This window comes from Thalassophryne amazonica, chromosome 20 (genome assembly GCF_902500255.1).
Source record: "Thalassophryne amazonica chromosome 20, fThaAma1.1, whole genome shotgun sequence".
NCBI lineage: Eukaryota > Metazoa > Chordata > Actinopteri > Batrachoidiformes > Batrachoididae > Thalassophryne > Thalassophryne amazonica.
In genome coordinates, this window is record NC_047122.1 from 32127137 (window position 1) to 32146996 (window position 19860).

Consider the following 19860-nt stretch of genomic DNA (forward strand, 5'->3'; position numbering starts at 1 on the left):
TAACATTAGTTACCTGTTTGTAAACAGAGACAGAGATGCACGCCAGGGGGAAAGGCGGCAGCGGCCACCTCCGCTCTACCTGTCAAGAATTCTCATAACCCGCTCATACCGTAGGGACGGTATAACGGGAAATTTTAGTGGTTTTGATACCGTGGCTTTTTCATACCGCGGTATACCGTGAAACCGGTTATTGGCCCATGTCTACATTCCAGTGGTACTTGAGTTGTCTGAAGAGACCTTCTGCCACAGGCTTGTTGGTAACCCATCTGAGGGATCATCCATCCATCAAGGCAAGATCCATCCAGGACTTGGATGTGTGGCATCTGCCTTGGAGCTGTTTGAGATTCGGAGCATGCCTATAGGTTAGGGAACCATCATGTGGCCAAGAATCCATGAATACTGATGTGGTGAAAACCCTGAGTCACTAGTTGTAGTCTGTTTTGCTGGGAGTCCACTCTTGTTTTTCTTGGTCCATTGGTCGTTGTGACCGCTGGACTCGAAGAATACAGTTGCTTAGTGCAACATTTCTGTCTCTGCATGTTTGACATACTTTGTTTTGCTTTTGTTTTCTTTCATTGTTTTGTCTCTGTTTGCTTGGCCAAAACAGATGGTCACCCCACTGAGACTGGTCTGCTTGAGGCTTCTTCGTATCATTAAAAAAATGAGAGGTGGAGTTTTTCTTTACCACTGTGTGCCAATGCGCTTGCTCATAGGTGAGTAAGGTTTAAACCCTACTCACCTCTGTTTGACTTATCATTTGGTGCTCTGTACATAAATTGAAGTGAATTACCGTCGTCCTATCCACCGTATGCCAATAGTAACCATCCAAGTCTATAAACCAGTGGTTTTCAAACTGTGGGGTGTGCACCAGAGTTCTTCGGGGGGGGGGGGGGTGCAAAAAAATAACTGGAAACACTGTTAACCAATAAAACAAGAAGGGGAACAAAGGAAAACAAAAGCATTGTTAGCTAACATGCCAGGAGCAAAATGGATAAATGTTTAGTGCATAAATCTACCAGTAAGAAGACAGAGATTGGGGCAACCAAAAAAGAAGAAAGTAGAGGACGATCTTTGTTTGCTCCTCTCCACAGCGCATCCACGCATCACCCGCCTGTGCACGTCAAAGACCCTGAATTATTGCTTGCAGTAAACAAGAGGTGAGACTAGATGAGAGACTAAATATGTATAAAAGCTTAATTAATTCACCCTATTGGCATTCCAAATCCCGCAAAACTTCGAAGAGGTTGCCGCTCTGCGAGATCTCAGTAACAATGAGAACTGCATTGAGACACTCTGATCACGCTGCAGTTTTAACCACGATTAACAACACCATTAACATCGCAACATAAACCTATTTTTATATTGTGCCAAAACTCTCATGAATATATTCTCTGGGTTTATAGATGTTGTTATTGCATTTATTTTATGTAAACATGAGAATCACAGGCTGTCTCTCCGTTATTCTCAATGGAACCTGCTGTGAGCTTCGCTCGCTTCCTGATCATGTCGTTCTGGGGGAAAGTGAAGTTTGCTCTTTAACGTCTTGATTATTGTTCTTTACAACACTGTTTGTCCTCTTTGTTCCAGACTAATATATATAATAGCCTCTGAAATTTGGTTTGCGTTTATTAAATTCCACGCAGATTAAATGTAGCAGACACGGATTATTCATTATAATAGTTTTAGCAAGTTTTCAGGGTATCATACATGTAGTCTCTTATTAACATGACAAAAAGCATTAAAACAAATTACATTTTTGTAGTATAATATTAATTTACAATTGTCATCGTGTTGATTCTCTATGTTGTTTGACTGCAGCGACTCTCTGGCGCGCAAGGGATTATGGGATACGTCAATAGGGAAAATATTATTTATGTTAAAATGTGTTAGTTATGTTAAAGACATTTAAAAACACAGAGATGTTTAAATGTTAAAAAAATCAATGTTTAAATTAAAATATTACAAAGGTAAAAATAGAAGAATAGAAAGTTTAAAAAAAAAACATTTAAAATGTTTGAAAAGGGTGTAATGTCCTTCGGCTTCTTTTTGTAAGATTCTGCCTCTTACCAAAAACCAAACCACTATATTTTTCATTTTGAATTTATTGAAGTTCATGTGGAAGTCAGGCCTGGCCTCTCACAGACAGCGTTCATTTTGTGAAAAGGCCACAACTGTAGCTTGTACAACACCTTTATACCATGGGGTGTTTACAGTAGGTGTGGTTTAGTCTCACATTTCTAATGTTACTGGCTCTCACCAACAAGGGGAGCACTCCCTGTATCTGGAACTTGCACATGTGATGGAAGTGAAGCTTAACTCAAGAATAGACCCTTCTTTAAAAATATGTTTAAAATGTTGACAAAGGCTGTAAAATGTGTAAATGCATAGACAGTTCCTTAAAACACACTTTTAAAATGTGTTTAAGATGTGTAAAAGAATAAAAAGAAACACACGAAGATGTTGAAATTGTGTGTATGTGTCAGTGGGGGGGGGGGGGGCAGCTATTTGTTTGACTCTGAGGGGGGCTCACTGTCCCACACTTTGAAAACCCCTGCTCTAAACCATACAGTAGAACACGAAGCACCAGGATCTTCATTCTCCTGCAACAATATCAGCATTGCCAATACCTCTGAGAGAATAAAAATAGGTTTTAAGTCTTGATTTAAAAATGTCCACGGACTCTGACTGCCTCACGGACGCAGGAAAACCGTTCCACAGAGTAGGTGCACAATACGAAAAGGCTCTTTGGCCCGCTGACTTCTTCTTCACACTGGGAACACAGAGAAGTCCCTCATCCTGCGACCGCAAAGCCCGGGCCGGCACGTAGGGTTTCACCAGATCGGCTATAAGATGGCGCCAGTACATAAACAACTTTATAGGTCAATAATAAAACATTAAAATCTGCTCTCACAGAGACAGGGAGCCAGTGTAAAGACACCAAGATGGGTGTGATATGTTCAAACCTTCTACTTTGTGTCAAAAGTCTGGCAGCAGCGTTCTTCATCCCTCTTCAAATTTGAAACCTCAGACGTCTGTGCTTGCAATCTCAAGTTGACGCATTGTGAGGCTCTTTTGGAACAAACAGGCACTTGTCATCCGGTCCTTTCATTCAATCGAGGCGTTAAGCTGTAATGCAAACATTCCCATGAAACCGGATGATTGTGTGGACAACATGCTATGGGAGGAGCATGGCATTTTAACTAGGCAGTCACATATTTGGATGTTTTGGGTGTAAATCAGAGTGATGTGCTAAGATTAGTGACCTTTTAGACATTCGACTGGAAATTTGTTTGCCCTCAGCAGTAATTCATGCTTTTAGACCAAAACAAATTGTTATTTAGGCCGTTTTCACAGCACTTAATGGTCTCTGAGCTTGCAGAATGGTAATTTTATGATGTGTGCCATTTCAAATATACTAATGATGTGGGATTGAAATTGCTGCCCAAGAGGATATTATGTTTGCATATTAAAGAAATAATCACTGAGTGGAGTGTTGGTGTCAAAGCAGAGAGGTTGTGATGAATAATTTAAAAGAGAAACTTGGCTTTCTGATTCACATTTATGGCTCAGCTGCAGACTGACAGGAAAAAATATAAAAATTAATATCTAATGTGTAAAAGCAATGAAAATTCTTCACGTTTGTTGCAGAATGAAAATCTTTCCACACAGGGATGTGATCCGTGATGAAAGCCGACTGAGACGCATTATGTTGTTGTTTTGCAGATAGCAGAAGGAGCCAAGGCGTCCTCTCAGGCTGATGACCTGTACCTGGAGGACGTGGGGTCAGGAGGTTACTACCCTGAAGACGACGATGACTTTAACTCAGGATCCGGCTCGGGTACGATGAAGAAGCGTGCTTTCACAGCACGCTCAAGTTCTTCCACTTCTCTATGTCCTTTCTCAGTTGTTCTGTCTTTTGTTTCACTTCCTCCGTCTCTTTCTCCATTTGAATTTCTGGTGCCTGGCCGTACAGAACGCCCTGAGCAAGTGGGCAAATTTGACTTATCTTTCTTTTTTCTCATTAACTCCTCTGCGATTCTTGCTATGAGCACCTTCACAATCTTCTTTCCTTAATCAAAAATAACTTTGTGCAGTGAGGTAAGACACAAATGTGTAATACTGTATACACACACACTTGCTCTGCTACTCCGCAAGATATAAACTATGAATAAAATTCCAGAGTGCAAACCTCATAAGGCAAATTATATGACTATGGCTGGGAAATATCGACACAGCGCATCAACTGATCATTAACAAGGACCAAAATGCATGAAAGTACCGCCCACCATGCCAGCATATTGTAGAATATTGTATCACTTTGGTGTATGAAATAACAAGTAAGTAGATTTGTCCCAAAGGTGCTCAGAATGTTCCTTGGACAAGTGTCTCCAGGTGAATTTTTTTTGAAACCGATCAATCAAAATGTCAGTATATATATATATATATATATATACACTCAACAAAAATATAAACGCAACACTTTTGGTTTTGCTCCCATTTTGTATGAGATGGACTCAAAGATCTAAAACTTTTTCCACATACACAATATCACCATTTCTCTCAAATATTGTTCACAAACCAGTCTAAATCTGTGATAGTGAGCACTTCTCCTTTGCTGAGATAATCCATCCCACCTCACAGGTGTGCCATATCAAGATGCTGATTAGACACCATGATTAGTGCACAGGTGTGCCTTAGACTGCCCACAATAAAAGGCCACTCTGAAAGGTGCAGTTTTATCACACAGCACAATGCCACAGATGTCACAAGATTTGAGGGAGCGTGCAATTGGCATGCTGACAGCAGGAATGTCAACCAGAACTGTTGCTCGTGTATTGAATGTTCATGTCTCTACCATAAGCCGTCTCCAAAGTCGTTTCAGAGAATTTGGCAGTACATCCAACCAGCCTCACAACCGCAGACCACGTGTAACCACACCAGCCCAGGACCTCCACATCCAGCATGTCCACCTCCAAGATCGTCTGAGACCAGCCACTCGGACAGCTGCTGAAACAATCGGTTTGCATAACCAAAGAATTTCTGCACAAACTGTCAGAAATCGTCTCAGGGAAGCTCATCTGCATGCTCGTCGTCCTCATCGGGGTCTCGACCTGACTCCAGTTCGTCGTCGTAACCGACTTGAGTGGGCAAATGCTCACATTCGCTGGCGTTTGGCATGTTGGAGAGGTGTTCTCTTCACGGATGATGCGAAGGAGATGTGTTGCACTGCATGAGGCAAATGGTGGTCACACCAGATACTGACTGGTATCCCCCCCAATAAAACAAAACTGCACCTTTCAGAGTGGCCTTTTATTGTGGGCAGTCTAAGGCACACCTGTGCACTAATCATGGTGTCTAATCAGCATCTTGATATGGCACACCTGTGAGGTGGGATGGATTATCTCAGCAAAGGAGAAGTGCTCACTATCACAGATTTAGACTGGTTTGTGAACAATATTTGAGGGAAATGGTGATATTGTGTATGTGGAAAACGTTTTAGATCTTTGAGTTCATCTCATACAAAATGGGAGCAAAACCAAAAGTGTTGCGTTTATATTTTTGTTGAGTATATATATATATATATATATATAAACACTGCAACAAATGGGACTAATTAGACAGTGTAAAGCTTGTGGACTTGTGGACTGCACGGCTGCATGGTCTTCTCATTAAATGCATCTTCTTTTATTGTGGTATGTTCTAACTTTGCAAATTTTTGTAACTGTTACAATGACCTAAGCAGTGGGTCACCCCTTTGAGTCTGGTCTGCTTGAGGTATCTTCCTCAGTATCATCATAGGGAGTTTTTCCTTACCACTGTCGCCTGTGTGCTTGCTCTAGGGGTTGGTAAGGTTACACCTTACATGTGTGAAGCACTTTGAGGCTTTTATATATCTATATATATACGAGGTCTGTCAATAAAGTATAGGTCCTTTTTATTTTTTTCAAAAACTATATGAATTTCATTCATATGTTTTTATGTCAGACATGCTTGAACCCTCGTGCGCATGCGTGAGTTTTTCCACGCCTGTCGGTGACATCATTCGCCTTTGAGCACTCCTTGTGGGAGGAGTCGTCCAGCCCCTCGTCGGAATTCCTTTGTCTGAGAAGTTGCTGAGAGACTGGCGCTTTGTTTGATCAAAATTTTTTCTAAACCTGTGAGACACATCGAAGTGGACACAGTTCGAAAAATTAAGCTGGTTTTCGGTGAAAATTTTAACAGCTGATGAGAGATTTTGAGGTGATACTGTCGCTTTAAGGACTTCCCACGGAGCGAGACGTCGTGCAGCGGTCCCAGGCGCCGTCGTCAGCCTGTTTCAAGCTGAAAACCTCCACATTTCAGGCTCTATTGATCCAGGACGTCGTGAGAGAACAGAGAAGTTTCAGAAGAAGTCGGTTTCAGCATTTTATCCGGATATTCCACTGTTAAAGGAGATTTTTTTTAATGAAAGACGTGCGGGCGGATTGCAGCGTCGGCTCGCAGATGCCGCGACGCTCCGCCACAGGAAAAACACCTCCGTTGGAAGCCTTAAGGACAAGTTGGAACATGTCCAGCTGTTAAACAATTTCTCATATACTCGCTCCACTGAAAGCCATCAAAAGCCGCCTGGATTTTACAAATGGCTATCAACACGGAGGTGTTTTTCCTGTGCTGCCGCACCGCGCCGGCTGCGTCCTGACGCGCGGACCCGTCCGCACGTCTTTCATTAAAAAAAATCTCCTTTAACAGTGGAATATCCGGATTAAATGCTGAAACCGACTTCTTCTGAAACTTCTCTGTTCTCTCACGACGTCCTGGATCAATAGAGCCTGAAATGTGGAGGTTTTCTGCTTGAAACAGGCTGACGACGGCGCCTGGGACCGCTGCACGACGTCTCGCTCCGTGGGAAGTCCTTAAAGCGACAGTATCACCTCAAAATCTCTCATCAGCTGTTAAAATTTTCACCAAAAACCAGCTTAATTTTTCGAACCGTGTCCACTTCGATGTGTCTCACAGGTTTAGAAAAAAGTTTGATCAAACAAAGCGCCAGTCTCTCAGCAACTTCTCAGACAAAGGAATTCTGACTAGGGGCTGGACGACTCCTCCCACAAGGAGTGCTCACAGGCGAATGACGTCACTGACAGGCGTGGAAAAACTCACGCATGCGCACGAGGGTTCAAGCATGTCTGACGTAAAAACATATGAATGAAATTCATATAGTTTTTGAAAAAATAAAAAGGACCTATACTTTATTGACAGACCTCGTATATATAAAACTATCTGAGTCACAACTCCGTCCCCGACTTCACTGACAAACGGCAGAAGTCCAGTCTTTCTTCTGTGTTTCGCTTTTTAATTTTCACTTTTTTGGGCAGCACACAACAGTTCACAAACACGGTAATTTAAATAAAATAATAAAATAAAAAACTGACTGCGAGGCTTGCATGTTCAACCCCCAGCTGAAATGCATCTGCTGAATCACAGAGAAAGAGGGATAAAAAAAACACGCAGGGACCCAGTCCGCCAACCTTTTTAATAAAGAAAAACTTAAACATAGTTAAATTTTACAAGTTGGAGAAAATCAGACAAAACAGAAAGCCACATCCCATCGCCATATCAGCAAAATGTCAACACTTTGTCACAGTGATATTGTGCCATTAGGGAGAGCCCTGGACTATTGATGTTGTTTAAAAACGCAAAAGTACTTTTTATCCGATTACTCGATTAATTGGCAGAATAATCGAAAGAATACTTGATTACTAAAATAATCGATAGCTGCAGCCCTACAATGAAATAAATTGAATTGAATTATAGTAAAGTAAGTCCCTTCGACTGCTCCTGTGTTTTCACTCGGAGACACCACAGCAGATCCAAGTGGATCTGCATGTTGACATGGCACAAGTTTTATGCTGGATACCCTTCCTGACATGACTCCACATGGAAAAATGTGGCAGTGGTGGGGTTTGAACCAGGAACCTTCTGCACTGAAAACAAGCACACTGATGCCCATCCCTATGGGATGGAAAAATATAGGGTCAACGTAAAAGAAGTAACCTCCAAAATTTGATGGATATGGTTTTATTAGCGAGAATGCCAAAGCTTCTTTATGAATAAAATTTCTTGTGTTGTTGTCCTTCAAATATATAAAGAGTGTTTCTGGAGAACATTGTTTGACCACCAGTGGTGACAAACACACCAGCAGATTTCTTAGTAAGTTTCAACCGTGTAACACCAAAAACCAAGTTGTAAAAATTTGTAATCTGCTTTTTTTTTGGTCATTTAATGTCTCAAACATTGAGACGTAATGACAACTTGCCAAATACTGAATATCTTATAAAGTCAAATGGTTATGTACTGTATATATGTGGATGTGTCCACCTATGACTGGCCTGTTGCTTAGCCACAATAAGCCACAATGCAGCAACTCCTGCACACACACACACACACACACACACACACACACACACACACACACACACACACACACACACACACACACACACACACACACACACACACACACACACACACACCCTGCCCCCCCACACAGGCCCACCTTCTTCCACATTTCCTTACTCCCTTCCACCTTTCCTTGTCTCCTTGCTTCCATCTTTCCTTACTTCCTGTTTGTCTGCAATGTTCAAATACTTAACAAACAGTAGGTCCTAATGTTTATGAGGCAAGTAGACAAAATATTCATAAGTCAAGATCAAAGTTCAGTGACAAAGATTGAAGATGGCTTGAATGTGACTCAGTTCCTTCTTTGATGCTATCAATGGCTTTAAACAAAGACGATTAAAGCACTAGATGACAAGCGACTATTCACCTAATGATCAAAGTGGTGGTGGGGGGAATGTCCAAATGCTAATGGACCTGATTGTACATCAAAGATGAGTGGAATGGAGAGTTGCCTAGCAACCACACTTTCAAAGGTGATGCAATCACAAGCTAGTATATATAATACTTTTTGCTTTCAAGTAATTAAACCTTTTGCTGGTGTCCGATAATTCAAAAGAAAACCAGCCTGGATTCCACCAATTGCTGCATTTTTAGCAACTATCTAGCATGCCTCAAACTTTTTCACACCTACCAGTGCATTGGAATGTTTTCTTCATGGTTTGCATTATAGCTTTGTTTTATTTTGTGTTACATTCCAGGTGAAGGCGGTGATGTGTTACCGGAAACAGTGACCATCAGTATGGTCTACATCGAGCCCAATGCAGCAGAACCCACCCCAGACTCCACCAAAGACTTCACCCCGAGGGTGGAGACAGCCACGGTCAGAGCAAAGTCCAGGGAAAGCACAACCAAGAAAGCACCCAGAACAGAGGTACGAATGCATCAGGAGATTGTCTGATGAGACGATAAGAGTCTCAGAGAGAGAGAGAGAGAGAGGCATGATGTTGGACTGCAAACTGATACAGAATATTCTCAAATCCTCTGTCATACCAGCTGCCAATGTGGCTGCTGTTGAGAAAAGGATCAAGGTTCTCAGCATTTTTGCTCTATTGCATATTATGAAGGATTACATCTCTCTTGGACATAATCACATATCGTAGAATGATCCTAGATCTCACTGGACACTACATCTGTTTGGGATTATAAATCAAGGTCTTAAATCCCTAAACCGAGCCTTTCTGTCCACGTTTTTGTTTCCCTCTTGAATCTGTGCTGGTCAAATCTGAATCCTTTGTGTGTGTATGTGTGTTGGGGGGGACTGGAAAGCGCAAATCTACGTTTTAGCATATTCCTCAAGCTAACTGGAAGAATTACATTTTCTCCTCCACTTTGCATCAACTAAATCCAGTTTTTATGCATTTCCATTGCTATCTGAGCCAACTGGAGGTGGACCAGTACAATTCACAGTTTTTCCTGAACATTTACAACCCTGATCGTACCAGGGAAGAATTTAGCAACTGTGCCATAACACTCAAATTAACCCATTTCTTCTGAAGACATGAAATGTGAAATTCAACTGGATGTCACCCTCTTAATGTCACTTTCTTCTTGCCCAGGCACCAGTGCTAATTACAGAGGACATGCAAAGGAACCAGGTGACGAGTACAACTAGTGCCCCCGGGTCGCCCCAGGAGCCTGTCGAGGTTCAATCTGAAAACCTCTTCCAGAGGACAGAGGTGTTGGCAGGTAAGAGACAAACATTACACTTTACAATAATTGTGTAAGCCAACTATTAATTACGGACGGTATGAAACCACTTTTTCATATCCAATGCCATACCGATACTAGAACCTTCAGTGGGGATGAAAATTTACAGGGTGATTCCATAATTTTTTCCTCAGAATTGAGTGATTCCATATTTTTTTCCTCTGCTTGGTCTAAAAAAGTAACCGTTACTGACTGCCACAATCTTTTTTTCTTGATTTCTTATAGTGTTTCTTAAAGCCAGAAAGTTGCCATTTGAAATGACTTTAGTTTTGTGTCATGTGTGTGATCTGCTTTTTTTCTACAAAATTAAACAACTGAATGAACATCCTCCGAGGCCGGTGATTCCATAATTTTTGCCAGGGGTTGTAGTATTTGTATTTGCCTTCTATTTGCACGTTTTACTTTCATTTTCATTTCATTTATATGGCGCCAAGTCAAACAAAGTAAGGTCACAACAAGTAAGGTCTAACCTTACCAACCCCTAGAGCAAGCACACAGGCGACAGTGGTAAGGAAAAACTCCCTCTGATGATTTGAGGAAGAAACCTCAAGCAGACCAGAGTTAAAGTGGTGACCCTCTGCTTGGGCCATGCTACTGACAATTGAAATAGAAATATACAAGAAATTTTGGGAGTCCATGCTGGTGCGCTGGACGGGAGGCCTGCAGAAGAAAGCACCCACTCCCACCTCTGAATGGAGCTGCACCTCAAACAGAGAGAAAAAACAGAATCAGGTGGCAGAAAGACAACAAATACAGTATAATTTGTCAGCATTAAGGAGCAAGAAAAACAGAAGAAATACTAAGGCGATCACCAGCCACTAGCCCTAAGCTTCACTAACAGACCCAGACTTTAATTAAAGTTGAGGCTGCGACCCGCTCTGTTTACTAATAAATGAATTTAAAAGGATAGAAAGCATAGTAACATACTATGCCAGTATGCTAGCCATACGAAACGGAGAATACGTGCGTCTTAAGTCTGGACTTGAATCTGACTTTTATTTACTCTGCCCTCATATTGCATAGTTCCATTATCACTGCTGCTGTGACACTGCAAATTTGCCATTGTGGGACTAAGAAATATCTTATATGCACTGTACCAGTCGATCCAGCTGTAAATGGGTTCCAGCCTTGGCTGGAGGGATAACCTATGATAAGACTGACATCCTGTCCAGGGGGAGTCATCGACTCGCATAAGTTACAGAATCCGTGGATAAATGCAACACAGCCCAGGGCCTACACATTCTCTGTTAAACTGTATTTCAGTTTGTAAGACTGAAAAAAAAACAGCTGGTGGATTTGATGCTCCACTAATAAACTGATAATATTATAATAATATTTCTCACATTCGTCTTCATTACGTCACCATATTTGTGGTAAACAGTTCGATGGCAACAATCTTGGTAATATTTTCCCTGATGCTCAATGTCTGATCCACTTCAGAATTGCTTTTAATAAACAGTCTGTTTGCCATGCGTGGGACCTCGCAGAGTTCACAGCGAAGTCGACGTTCCGAGTGCATGTTTTTCACTTGGACAGCGAGAAAGCAGGTGGCAAGAAAATAATTAGACGCCAAAAAAAAAAAAAAAAAATCACAGCTTTATCCGTGCCGTCTCTGTTTACCAGAATGTCTGGCGCGAGCGATGTCTGACACCTCATTTTTATGTACTTTGTTGTGATATCCGTCTGGGTCCTTTGCAATATGCAAAAGCAACATCAACAAGGACACATCCAGATAGCCTTTGTTGGATGAGAGCGCTCTTTAACGAATGTGTGTAAATCGCTCCTCCGGGATAGAAATGATGAACACGAACATCACCAGACCACAGCTTTGGAAATGAAAGAAGCTGACAAGCTGACAAACAAAGCATGTACCATTTCCATTGTACATGTGATGAATGTTTTGTTTAACTTTCACTTTTGATACTTTGTGTGCTTCTTACCCTATGTGCTGCTAAACAATGCTGCTGAAACCTCAATTTCCCTGAGGGAGTCTCCCCAAGGGATCGATAAATTTCTGTCTAATCTTAATAACAACATCATTTCCTGCAACAAACGCAGACGTGTCCAGGTTGTCCAGTAGGTGGCAGTGTTCAGAACGTGGCACAAGTTTATGCGATGTTATATAAGCAAAACAAACTTTTGTATCGATCTGGTGCTTCAAAGTTAGCCAACATCTAATCACTTTATACTCATCACATGCACATTTAATATGATGGAATGGACTGTATTTTACAGGGTGCAAACCTCGGCTTTTCCAGCTTCTAAGAATTCTAAAGGTTTTGGAAAGTTGCTTATCCCGCTCCCCCATCCCTTCCTAGCTTCCACTACATTATAAACATTGCACCAGACATGGGCCCAATACAAAAGTATTTGTATTTGAAAATACTTAAATACATTTTTCGGAGTATTTGTATTTGTATTTTCTGATTTTGAATTCAAAGTATTTGTATTTCAAATACATCGCCGATCCCAAGTATTTCCAAATACTTTTCCAAATACTTTTCAAACTTGGGAATCTCTGTGACACCGTGTTGAGACACACCAGAAAACTATAAGCTCCGCGTTATTGTGATTGAGATACAATAGATATAATAATACACTATGCTGAGACAAGAAGATATGACATTTTATTATTGTTTTGTGATATGGTGGATACAAAAGGATGCAGTATTGATGGAAACAGAATATATATTGTGATAGTTTGATTATTGCCTGTGATATCATAATAGTGAATTTGTGATAAAACATTCAATCCTTTACTTATCGATAGTATTTGGTCATGCTATTTTCACAATAAATTGTCACCGGTTTATCAGTTTTTGTGTTGATTTGTTGTTTATAGTTCATAGAAAGTATTTGTATTTGTATCTGAAATACTCAAAATATAAAGTATTTGTATTTGAAAAAGTACAAAGTATTTGTATTTGTAATTTGAAAATCTAAAGTATTTGTATTTGTATTTAAATACAATGCAAAGTATTTGACCCCATGTCTGCATTGCATCCCCCCCCATATGACTTTAATAAAAATAACTGACTGCTTGTCCGTTGGTCTGTGGGTGGTACCCAGACGAAAGGCTCACGGTGGCCCCCAGTTCCCTACAGAAACTCCTCCAGACTTGCGAGGAGAACTGGGGACCACGATCCGAGATGATGTTTGCAGGAATACCATGCAGACATATGGCGTGGTGGACCAGGAGGTCTGCAGTCTCCTGGGCCGTCAGGAGCTTCGGGAGGGCCACGAAGTGGGCCGCCTTGGAGAACCGGTCCACTATCGTCAGGATGGTTGTCATTCCCTGGGATGCAGGGAGACCCGTGACGAAGTCCAGGCCGATGTGCGACCAGGGGCGATGAGGCACTGGCAGCGGCTGGAGGAGTCCCTTCTCCTTTTGGTGGACTGCTTTGCCCCTGGCACAGGTGGTACAGGCCCGGACATACTCCCGGACGTCGGCTTCCAAAGAAGCCCACCAGAACCGCTGCCGAACAACTGCCACGGTCCTTCACACCCCTGGATGGCAGGTGAGCTTAGGTGAGCTTAGAACCGTGACAGAAGTCCAAAACTGCAGTCCTAGCATCTGGTGGGACGTACAAACGGTTAGGTGGTCCACCGCCGGGGTCCGGGTGACGCGTCAGGGCCTCCCTGACAATGTTCTCCACGTCCCACGTCAGTGTGGCTACGATAGTGGACTCCGGGATGATGTTTTCTGGTGGATCCGACAGCTCCGCTTTGACTTCTTCATGCACCCGGGACAGTGTGTCTGACCGCTGGTTCTTAGTCCCGGGGTGATAGGTGATCCTGAAGTCAAAACGTCCAAAAAAAAGAGACCAACGGGCTTGCCTGGGGTTCAGACGCTTAGCGGTCCAGATATACTCCAGGTTCCGATGGTCGGTGAAGACCGTGAATGGAACCACAGCTCCATCCAACAAGTGGCTCCACTCCTCCAGGGCCTCCTTCACCACCAGGAGCTCCCGATTGCCGACGTCATAATTCCGCTCTGCTGGGGTCAACCTGCGGGAGAAATAGGCACAGGGGTGGAGAACTCCCCGCTCTGGGACAGCACGGCTCCTATCCCTGAGTCAGAGGCATCTACTTCCACAACAAACTGGCGGCTAGGATCAGGCTGCACCAGAACTGGCGCAGTAGAGAACCGGCGTTTCAACTCCCTAAACGCGGCTTCGCACCGATCCGACCAGGTGAAGGGAACTTTTGGGGAGGTCAGGGCTGTAAGGGGACCAACAACCTGACTATAGCCCTTGATAAACCTCCGATAGAAATTAGCGAAGCTGAGGAACTGTTGCAGCTTCCTACGGCTTGCCGGTTGGGGCCAATCTCTCACCGCCGCTACCTTGGCCGGATCAGGGGTGACGGAGTTGGAGGAGATTATGAACCCCAGGAAGGACAAAGAAGTACGGTGGAACTGGCACTTCTCGTCCTTCACAAACAGCCGGTTCTCCAACAACCGCTGCAGGACCTGACGTACATGCTTAACATGGGTCTCAGGATCCGGGGAGAAGATGAGGATATCGTCTAGGTATACGAAGACGAACCGATGCAGGAAGTCCCGCAACACGTCATTTACTAATGCTTGGAACGTCGCGGGGGCGTTAGTGAGGCAGAACGGCATGACCAGGTACTCAAAGTGACCTAACGGGGTGTTAAATGCCGTCTTCCATTCGTCTCCCTTCCGGATCCAAACCAGGTGATACGCATTCCTAAGATCCAATTTAGTAAATATTTTGGCTCCATGCAGGGGCGTGAACACTGAATCCAACAGAGGCAACGGGTATCGGTTGCGAACCGTGATCTCGTTCAGCCCTCTAAAATCAATGCATGGACAGAGTCCGCCGTCCTTCTTGCCCACAAAAAAGAAACCAGCACCTAACGGGGAGGTCGAGTTCCGGATCAACCCGGCAGCTAAAGAGTCCCGGATGTAGGTCTCCATCGATTCTCGCTCGGGGCGTGAGAGGTTGTACAGTTTGCTGGATGGATACTCAGCGCCCGGGATTAAATCAATGGCACAATCGTACAGTCGATGTGGAGGAAGCGTGAGTGCCAGATCTTTGCTGAAAATGTCAGCAAGATCGTGGTACTCAACTGGCACCGCCGTGAGATTGGGAGGGACTTGAACCTCCTCTTTAGCAGTCACACCGGGTGGAACCGAGGATCGTAAACACTCCCGGTGGCAGGTTTTGCTCCATTGAGCCACAACCCCAGATGGCCAATCGATCCGGGGATTGTGCTTACTAATCCATGGATAGCCCAAAATAACTCTGGAGGTAGAAGGTGTTACAAAAAACACAATCTCCTCCCTGTGATTCCCAGACACAACCAGTGTTACGGGCTGTGTCTGGTGTGTGATTAGTGGAAGAAGGGTGCCATCTAGTGCCCGTACCCTCACTGGTGAAGGAAGAGCCACTAGAGGGAGCCCTACTTCTTTAGCCCATCTGCTATGTAGCAGATTCCCTTCTGATCCTGTGTCAATTAGTGCTGGGGCTTGAAGGGTTAAATCCCCACAGAGGATCACAACTGGGATTCGTGCGGATTTACGTGCATTACCCACATGTGTGTTATGGCCCACCCTAAGCCCAGTCTCTAAGGGTGTGTGTTGTTGTTTTGACCGTTTGGGGCATTGTTTCTGCAAATGTTCGTTAGAGCCACAGAAAAAGTACTCTCCACGGGCCAGCCTCCTCTGTCTGTTTTCTAATTTTATTTTGGCCCTGCTCGTGTCCATAGCTTCGTCAGCAGGGGGAGCTGTCGTCACACGGAGCACTCTGGCTCTGGAGCGTGGGGAAGGCGGGGCTGCTTCGGACCGGGAAGGGAGAGGGACGGCGCGTGCCCGGCCACGCCCTTCGTTGTTCTTCCAATCGGTTGTCTAAACATATAACTAAATCAATAAGCCCGTCTAAATCCCGCGGCTCATCTCTACCCACCAGGTGCTCCTTCAGGAAGGCGGTGCGGAGCGCTACAGTATTCCAGCTGGCCCTCGCAGCCGCGACACGGAAGTCGACTGCATACTCCGTGGTGCTCCGTCGCCCCTGTCGAATGGACAGCAGCAGCGTGGAAGCAGATTCGCCTCGATTAGGGTGATCAAGCACTTGTCTGAATTCCCGTACGAACCCAGTGTAAGTCTTTAGGAGCCGCGAATTCTGCTCCCAAAGCGCCGTAGCCCAGGCGCGTGCCTCACCTCGAAGCAAATTGACAACATAAGCCACCTTGCTGGAGTCTGACGCGTACATTACTGGACGCTGAGCGAAGACGAGTGAGCACTGCATTAAGAAGTCTGCGCACGTCTCAACACAGCCTCCGTACGGCTCCGGGGGACTTATGTATGCTTCAGGGGATGGGGGGGTCCGTTGAACGACCACTGGAGGGTCCCTTTTCTGCAACAGGTTGGCAGGAGGAGGAGCGGCAGCCGCGCCCTGTGCACGCGCTTCCACCTGTGCGGTGAGAGCCTCCATCCTATGATTGAGTAGTACATTCTGCTCAGTTACCAAATCCAACCGAGCAGTGAAGGCGGCCAAAAATTGCTGCAACTCACCCATAATTCCTCCTGCAGAAGCCTGTGCACCTTGCGTCTCCATTGACTGTTCAACGGGTGGGTTGTGCCCCTCGGGATGCATGACGTTGGCCGAGATATCCTGTTGGGGAAAGTGTAATGCACGGACCCACAACAGGGGGCGCAAATGAACGGTCAATAGATAATCCAATAAATACAATTTATTGTGGCAAATGTGCACAACAGGTCGAATACTGCTTTTAGACAGTCAGTCACAAAATACAATTGGTGACATGTGGGCAGGCCCGAGGGTAGGAGACGCCTATCCAGAGAAGAGCCGGGGCCCACAAGGTTCCGCCGCCAACGAAGACCTGCAGTATACTGAAGCCGCCAAGTCCCGAGTCCCCAGGTGGCCTCTGCTTCAGCTGTCAGATCCGGTACTGCTGGCAGGAACAAAAACAGGTTAATGGTGGTTGTGTGGACACCCAGTAAGCAGTCAGCAAACTCACAGTTCTTATCCACTTGGAGGGGACACCTCCACCTCCAACTCAGGAACAATTCAACGGCAGAGCCTGAACTACTACTTATCGTAAGTGGAGCGAGGAGTGAAGGTCGTCACTCCTCCACCGTCCACAAACCCAGCTCCAGCTGCGAGTAGAGTTCCAGGTACTCCTGCAAAAGGTTCAGAACAGACAAGGTACGTGCGTTCGGCACAGAAAAACGGCTGAGAGGATTACCTGTGTGGTAAACTGATATCTCGGCAGAGATGTGGTGTCTCCTCCAGGCTTTTATGGTGCAGTGATGATGATTACTGACAGCTGTCAGTCCTGGCTCCTGGGTAGTGACTGCACCCTCTGGTGCCTGAAACCCGACTACAGGCAGGGTGCCCTCTGGCGTAGGCCAGCAGTACCTCCTCTTCGGGCGGCCCACACAACATAATTTTATTTAGTCACTTTGCATTATTTCATCTTGAAGCGCCAGCAGACGGTTGCGTTATTTACCCATAAGACCACCAAAAATGGTGCGCTGGGCAGACTGTCGCACCACGACAGGCTCTGATCAGATTACGAATCTATAAGGGACGTCATACTGGCACAGTCAGGTAGAAGATTGGACTAAACCCAGAAAATCACGTTAGCGGCACAGGTGAGGAAACGCAGGGTCAAGCCTGTGGGTAGGATCTTGATTTCATTCATTGTTTCCTCGGTGGTCCGCCGCTGGTAGACAGTTAGTTTGGAATGTGACCTTTGCGGGATATTTAACCGTGTTTGTGCATCTATAACAGTTTATGCCATATAAGTGAGAAATCTGCTCTTCAATAGATCCTCTGTACAGTTTATACACACGGTATAATTTTAGTCATATTAAAACATTAAATCAAGTCTTTGACTGCTTGAATCAGTTTTGACCCTTGTGTTGAGGGAAATCGCTTTTTCGGCAAACAAAAAGGAAGTCATGCTGTCAGCAGGGCAGACATTATGACATATGTTTTGGAAACATCACATGGAGGCATTTGGTCATGATGTTTCCACACTGATGTCAATATTCAGTTTGTTGCCTGCAGGCTGGTTGTTGTTGTTATTGATCCGTCATTGGTTGCGTTTGGACCCATTGGACACATTGGACACTTTCCAGCTGTGATTGACGGGGATGAAGAGCGAGTCTGTGAGGGTTCTGTGCACTCGAGAAGAACTGGTGTTCAAACTTTAAACACGACACATTAGGAGAGGCGAGAAATGATTAGCTTTGTATCTCCAGAGGTAAACCGAAGGCGTTCGGTACAGTCTGTCGTGAGGTCGTTCAAGATTTTGTGGATTGGTTTCAACATTTAGCTTGAATTTTCTGTCATTTCAGTCACTTTCTAAAGCTTCAACTGTTTCATAAGTTGCTGTCACACAAAACAGAGGAGGCAGCTCAGTGCTTGAGAAGACCCCTCTTCAAATTCGGAGGCTCAATCTCCGTGACTACCTGCAGCAAATATTGACTTGACCTCATGGACCTTTTGACACTTAACGTCTGTGTCTTGCTTCTTGTTTTCTCCTTTGCAGCTGTCATCGCTGGCGGCGTGATTGGATTCTTGTTCGCCATCTTCCTCATCCTCCTGCTGGTCTACCGCATGAGGAAGAAGGACGAGGGCAGCTACGACCTCGGAGAGAGGAAACCTTCAGGTGCAGCCTATCAGAAAGCCCCGACCAAGGAGTTTTATGCATAAAAAAAAAAGAAAAACCTGCCATCCTTTCACCGGAGTGACGAGTTGTAAGCGACTGTTCAAATCCAGTCGACGACAACAGCGAACCTGTTCAAATGCAGCGGCAACATGTTGTAAAGTAAATAACATAAAGGAAAAGCTTTTGCATAGAGTATTGTAATTAAGATCTTTTTTTTTTTCTTCTTTTTTTTTGGACATGAAAACATTTCTCATTTTATGTCAAATCTCAGTGTATTTAAACATATTGTGTGCTATGAGAAAAAAAGCAAATCTATAACAGCCGATTGCATCTGTCTTCTGTCGAAGGAGCAGGTTTTTAGCCGCTGACTACTTTTAACTGTAGCAGTATTTGTAAAGAAAAACAAAGTGGAAATAATTGAAGATAAATATTCTGGATCAAACCTGCTTTCACCTTATTTTCTTTTGTCCTAGCATGTCTGATGTTGATCTCTAAAGGTGTATGACATTAATTTATCTTTTTCTCTGATGTAAAGAAAAAAAAAGCCTTTGTAGTTTTGATGAAGTGCTTCGGTTTCCACATTAACGGCGTTAACGGTCAGTGTAAATGTCATCCATCCAGGTTACGGTGTTTCTTTGTTTGTTTTTTTTGCTCTCACGTCACTTTTTAGGCAAAGATTTAAGCGTTTCAAGATGTCCGTTTGTTCGTCAACTTATCGATGTAGCCTTTTTTTCTCTCTCTCTCTCTCTCTCTCTTCGACTGCGTTTTACTGTCATACCCAGGAATCAGTCTTCAAATTATATATATATATATATATATAAAAGAAAAGTCAGGGCTCAAGAAAAAAGTCAGTGTTGCCGAAAATCTTTTTCTATATAAATGCATTCACTTTAATCCTGCACATGTACTGTTTGTGCAGATATGTGTGTTTGTGGTGTTTCAAAGGTGAAGGTTCTTCTGTGGCTTGTATTGTTGATTCTCATCGTTTTCTAAGATGTCTGGAGAATCATGTTCAGACATCGCCTGCAGTTGCCCTTTCACACATGTAGC

The 19860-nt window shown here is 44.0% G+C and overlaps 1 protein-coding gene across 1 annotated transcript in view; it reads left to right on the forward strand.

Annotated features, from left to right (window-relative positions):
- sdc2 (syndecan 2) overlaps positions 1 to 19624 on the forward strand; it is a 131711-nt gene extending 112087 nt beyond the window's left edge. The window contains exons 2-5 of the mRNA XM_034160099.1: positions 3724 to 3838; positions 9138 to 9310; positions 9996 to 10125; positions 18691 to 19624. Of these exons, the coding sequence (XP_034015990.1) occupies positions 3724 to 3838; positions 9138 to 9310; positions 9996 to 10125; positions 18691 to 18854 (582 nt within the window). The 3' untranslated portion in view covers positions 18855 to 19624. The remainder of the gene's footprint in view (positions 1 to 3723; positions 3839 to 9137; positions 9311 to 9995; positions 10126 to 18690) is intronic.
- The last annotated feature ends 236 nt before the right edge of the window (positions 19625 to 19860 follow it).